Source organism: Balaenoptera acutorostrata, chromosome 8 (assembly GCF_949987535.1).
Source record: "Balaenoptera acutorostrata chromosome 8, mBalAcu1.1, whole genome shotgun sequence".
NCBI classification, from domain to species: Eukaryota; Metazoa; Chordata; class Mammalia; order Artiodactyla; family Balaenopteridae; genus Balaenoptera; species Balaenoptera acutorostrata.
Genome location: NC_080071.1, coordinates 31,334,387 through 31,340,386, shown reverse-complemented (window position 1 = coordinate 31,340,386; position 6,000 = coordinate 31,334,387). Strand labels below are relative to the sequence as shown.

The window sequence follows — 6,000 nt, the reverse complement described above, 5'->3', positions numbered from 1 at the left end:
AATTTGTTACACAGCAAGAGATAACTAAGAGAGATAACTAAGACAGTCGGAATCACTTAATCTGCCATTACTAGAATCCAGAAGTGTCTATATTCATTTAATCATGTATTAGCTATTGTCTCCCCTGCACAGATGAGAAACCGAAGCGTGGCAGGCATTTAATTAGCTATCTAAAAGCCACTCACAGTCTGTTTTTCCCCTTATATTTCTCCAGCACTGGGGCTCAAAAGCCAAAACACTTACCTTCCCAGATTTCTTTGCATTTAGTAGTGGCCATCTGACAGTACTGACTAATAGTATTTAAAAGTGTGCTGGGAAAGGACTTCCCTTGCTAAACAAAGAACAAAACCTTAGGAAGCAGCTTTTGTCCTATTTTCCTGCCTGGAAAACAAGGTTATCAGTCATCTTGCTTTCATCCTCATAGTAGCCATGAGGTTGAACGATACACTCTAACAATGTAGAAAAGAAAAATGGGAAACCTAGATCCATAATGATCTCCTTGTGCAGATGCCCCTTTCTGGTCTGCCTACCTTCCAATTTCCTTTTACTTGAAACTCATAAACCCCTTCCTTCTTCAAGCCATTGCTTAGCCAGGTTTTTGTTGTTTGAAAAAGGGCATATTCCTAACTATGCTGAGATAAAGAGAGGTAATTCAAACCCAGGTCTGTTGACTTTATGCCCTAGATTCAGATGGTAACATACCATCTGAATAAGAACAAAAACCAATTGGAAGTAGATTTTGATGCATACATGACCAGGTGTCCTGCAGACACGGATAAGTCCTGGACACTCTAGGGAGAGTTAGAAAATTGTGTTCTACGCCTCTACTTCATTCTCAATTTTCTACTTTCTCACCTCCAGAAGCTATATCTTGGCTTCTACCGCTACCATTTCATCAAAACTATGCTCATCAAGGATATCACTTAGTCCAAAATACAATGAATTCTTTTGTAGCTTATATGTCACTTAACCTCTCCACAGCACTTAATGTTTACTGGTTTCTCTCTCTTAAAATATCCTTCCTTCTAGGATTTCACTTTTTTTTTTTTTCTTCCTACTGGCCTCTCTTCTCCTTTTCAATCTGGTCCTGATCATCATGTAGAAGATAATCCATTCTTTACCTGTATACTAAAAACCCCACCGTATTGATTTTTTATAAGCCTTTTTACCTCTCTGTAAAAAATATATATACATAAGTGTATGACGTACATTTTAGTTCTTAACTTTTTTATGGTTTCTACTATGTATGACCAATGCAGCCATTGCCTTAAAATGTACCATGTAAATATAAACAGATAATATCAGAAAAAAAGCCCTGTTGATCTCAGGGCCCTATAAAGTCATAGAACCTTTCTAATTGCTTCCATTTAGATGTTACGGCTTCTAACCCTGCTGGGCTCTCAGTATGACTTCTGTAGTACCTCTCTTTATTTCTAGCCTATTCTCTCCTACCGTATGTCTAAACATTTAACTCAAGCTCCCAGATACACTAGGCCTGTTCCACTATCAACTCTTATCTGCTTCTCTGCACTAATAAGAGGTAATCAGATATGAACCCTCTTTGCTCTAGACTTTTTTCCTTTCTCTTGTCCCTTTTTCTTCCCCTCAAGCTTTCATTTGTGCTCTTGACTCTACTTCTCTAGCCTGCTCTTGGGCTCAGCTGCATCAATTTTGGTATTGCTGCATTTTACATTGATTTAACTCACACAAAGGCAGCTCTACATAAGGTCCCATTATGCCTTTTCATTGTGTTGCATCAATTGAAGTTAGCTTCACTCCACTGCTAGTTGATTACTGTATACTAGGATGGTAGGTAATACCGCTTCCATAGTTAATGTGCCTCATTATCAAGGGAGCTTGAAGTGCCATGAATACAGAAGTGATCACGTTGCCATTCAGCTCATCCCTGATGAACTAAGCAATGCTTGATATCATCCAGCCAGATCATACAGTTAAAGGAAAGAACCATGTGCTGTGAATGGGACTGAGACAGTCACAAGTCTTCTGCTCTCCCACTAACCATCAAGTGTCAGGCATAACCACCAGTGAATGCACCTTGTCTTTGTGTTTTGATTCTAGTGGTTAAAACCATGTTGTTTTGTTTTGTTTGTTGTTGTTGTTCATCATGACTCAAATGCAAGCCAACAACAGGAACCTGAGAGTTAGCAGTTACAATCCTGGAGACGTTACAGAAACCCTTGGGCCACACCTCCTCTAATACTGCTGTTACCTCCAAGCCTTCGGTGCTTTCAGTCAGCATCTTTTCTAAGTCACGGAAGTCAATATCAAATTACATAAAACAGAAAAAAAGGTTTGTGAACACAAATGGATTCCTAGTTGATAACTGGCTGGTGAGCTACAGGATGGAAGGGTAGGGGCAAGGACTGTCAATTCAAACAAGATACAGATCAATCAAAATAAACATTATCATAAAGCCTTCAGATTTCTGAAGTTTAGCTGGGGATTCTCAGAAAGCAGGAAGGACCACAGCAGTGTTCTTCAGATCTCCACTTCCTTCTCTAAAAACCCATTTCCTCTCCCTTCACCCATTTCCTGACTCTAAAAACACATAGAAAGAACACTTAGCAAAGGTTTTGCATTAGTTATGAGACAAAGACAGAAGAAACAGGAACTAGCTCCGTAAATAAGTGGTTAAAGGAAAAGCAAACCCTTTATATTAACTCTACCTTACAGCAACTATGATGTTACGTTTTGATCTTTTTATCTATGCTCACTTACATATATTATTGTCAATATCTTTGAAAAACAAGAAAAACATGTAAGAATTAAACATTTTAAGGACCTTTCACAAACCAAATGACAGTAGGTTTTTATTAACATATCTTACAATGTTGATTATTCCTAGTTTTGTAATTTCTGCTTGCTTATAAAGATTGATTTAGCTTCTACAGTAATGTACTGTATTTAAATGATCATTCATACAAGATATCACACCAGTACATTTTTTTGAATAATATACACACATCACTCTAACTTGGACCTGTTATTTTTAAAAGTGGGTTTATAAATGGGACTTATAAAAGTTATGGGGAAAAAATTAAAGTTCTAGTTTAGCAGCATGCATGTATGTAATTCAAGTACAATTTTCAACCAAGTGCTTTTTAAAATTTTACTGGTGACTAATTCACCAATATCAAAATAAACACTATCAAATACCCAAATTTTAATGTTAAGGCTAATATTTTCACTTCACATCCGTATGCACAACCATAAAACATTCCATTTTAAATATGTAGTAACCAAAGTCTGAGTACATTATACCATGTATATATAGCATCAGAGTTTCAAACTGTAGAATTATTCAAGTTCATGAATCCTGTAACAGTATTTACTAGAGATGTAAATTAGCATTTTGTTCTTCAACCACACTTGAAGAACAAAAGTATCTGGTCTGGTATCCATAATGACCGATGCAAAAAATAAGACAGGCTGAACTTATGATACAGTATTTAAAAAAGTAGCAATGTGTTGGAAAGAACAGCTGTTTAAACAGAATCATTCTAGTCTTTCAGAAAGTTAACTTAATATTTTGGAAATGTATATAAAAAGAGCAAGCTACTTCCATATTGTATTTTTATTGTAGAGCTATAGGTAATTTTTTGACTTTTTGAACACATTTGAATATTTACTGTTCTGTTTTAATGCAAGGCCATCGTTTAATGTCCACTTTTATATCCTGTAATATCATGTCATTCAATAATTTTTAGAACACAGATCTGACTTTATTTTTATAGTTTATCATTAGATGTTTTTTAGTTTATTTTTACATGTAAAAATGTAATTTTATATAACAAGCCATGGAAGTCCAAAGTACCAGGAATTGCTTGATAGCACTATATATTAAATAATCATCAAATTATTGAATCATTTGGAAGAAAAATTTTGGTAGCAATATATCACATGCTTTTCTGTCATCTTCCCTCTGTAAGTACAGAGTGGGTTTTAGCTCAATCATTTCCATTCTTACTAACTTAAAAACCCTACAAACATAAACTGCTTTTCACAGCAGCTTCTAACAAGAATGCAGATGTACAGCTCATTCATGAGGATCATCACCACTGAGCCCTTTTTCTTCCCTTTTAGGAAACCGAGCAGAAATAGCAGTGATAACACTGCACAGATACAATACAGATGAACCTCTTGAGCTGATAAGGAAAGTTCCAGAACTATGCTTCATTTGTGGGGAAGTCAGAGCATTTTTCCAGTCCAATCATTTAAACAAAAACTTGGTTGGTAATAAAAGGTGGGCATGCAGAGAATCAAAATCTGCCATGTATATGTTCTTAAAACTTCTGATTTTATAATAAAATCTGTTTGTTACTACCTCAAGTAATTCACCCAAATGAAATGGCAAATTTTGATTTTTAGGGACTCCCCCAACCACACGTCCCCCAAAATGTACTGTATTATATTAACAGCAGCTATCTACTTATTTTACAACTATTTCAATTATTTACCTGGGGAGAATATTTATGAAATTCCTGAGAATGAATTAAGTTTTCAGCAAAGCCTTAAACTTTTAACAGATTCCTCACAATAAGAAAAAATTGTAAAGTTCTACTATTAGACCAAATTTTACTATACAGTATTTCACATAAATCATGTTTTACATTGTTTTCTAATTACATACAGCAAAAATCTCAAATCAACACAAGAATGGCAGAGGGAAAGGATGCATTACGTTTAGCAGATGCAAATTAAAACACACAGATATAAAGAAGCAGTAAAACTTTAAATAAATCACACCCACTCTAAATATCAATGAATAGCAGATATGCATTGTTGGGAGAATCATTTTTAAATGATTTTGTCAACAAGTTGTGCTTCTTATTAATTGTGGACTTAAACAAAAAAAGGACCACTAAAGAATGATTTAACTTGTTACTTGTTATGCTCTCCATATACTTAAAAAAAAATTATTATACCATTAATGTGATTACCAAGCACCTAATTTTGGAAAGGCTTTATAATGTATGTTTTCTTTCTTTCCCTCAGCAAAAGCGTTAATCCCCCAAATTAAGTTAAAGCTTATTGTTGATAAATTCTTAATGAAAATGATATAATGCAATGCTAAGGTGGTGAGTCACAGCCCATTGTAATGTGGACCCCATCTTTTATTGATGTGATCAAAAGTATGAGAAATCCATTGTTGTTCAAGAACTTTGTATCTTTCTTTACAAATGTAGAGAGGCTTGCCTCGCCTAGAATAAAAAGGAAAAAACAAGTATTAAAAGTAATATAATACAATGAAGATTTTACACACATTTTTAAAAATAGATTCTTTATGGCAAAAATCTCACATAGTAATTTGGTTTATTTCATATTTCTTTAACATGATGATGGGGAAAATATCCCCCAAAATAGAAATAGCTCTAAATTAATGACTGCCAGAAATAAAAAATAATTATTATTATAATTACAAAGTCAGGAATGGTACATTATTCTTACTGGCAAAACTTCAATAAAACATGTGGATATATCCATGCACATCTAACCTAAGATCTCGGTCTTCCTCTCCATGAGCATCCAAATACACAGAACCCCAGAGACAGAAGCGGTGCCCTCGAATGATGATAATCACTGATGCATTGATCAAAAGGAAAATCCCTGTTCCAGCACCACAGTTCTGAGAATGCTAAAAAAATTAAAAATATATGAATGAACTTCATAATCAAATGGACTTTATAAGAAAATCAAGAATGCCTTATCTTCTAAATAATACAGAAATGTTTAAATGTTTTAAAATCAGATTTCACCTAAGTTAAACTTATTAACTCATTCTTAATACTTTATTAACAATAAATTAGGAGGAATTTGGATAAGGATTACCTAAGAAATCAATTAAGAGCTAACCTAAACCTAATTCAGAGGCTAGTGTCTACAACAGCATATATGACTACTGTTTCACAGCACAACATCTAAACATGTATACCATTAAAGGGCAGCGGGATTCGGGAGAGGAACTGAAGCTGCACTTAC

The 6,000-nt window shown here is 34.4% G+C and overlaps 1 protein-coding gene across 6 annotated transcripts in view; it reads right to left on the bottom strand.

The window, feature by feature from the left end:
* Positions 1 to 2,804: 2,804 nt before the first annotated feature.
* Positions 2,805 to 6,000, bottom strand: part of UBR3 (ubiquitin protein ligase E3 component n-recognin 3) — a 246,998-nt gene continuing 243,802 nt past the window's right edge. For all 6 annotated transcript variants that reach the window (XM_057551190.1, XM_028166733.2, XM_007183256.2 and 3 more), the window contains 2 exons: positions 5,517 to 5,656; positions 2,805 to 5,222 (listed from right to left, as the gene is read on the bottom strand). In XM_057551190.1, the coding sequence (XP_057407173.1) occupies positions 5,105 to 5,222; positions 5,517 to 5,656 (258 nt within the window). In that variant the 3' untranslated portion in view covers positions 2,805 to 5,104. The remainder of the gene's footprint in view (positions 5,223 to 5,516; positions 5,657 to 6,000) is intronic.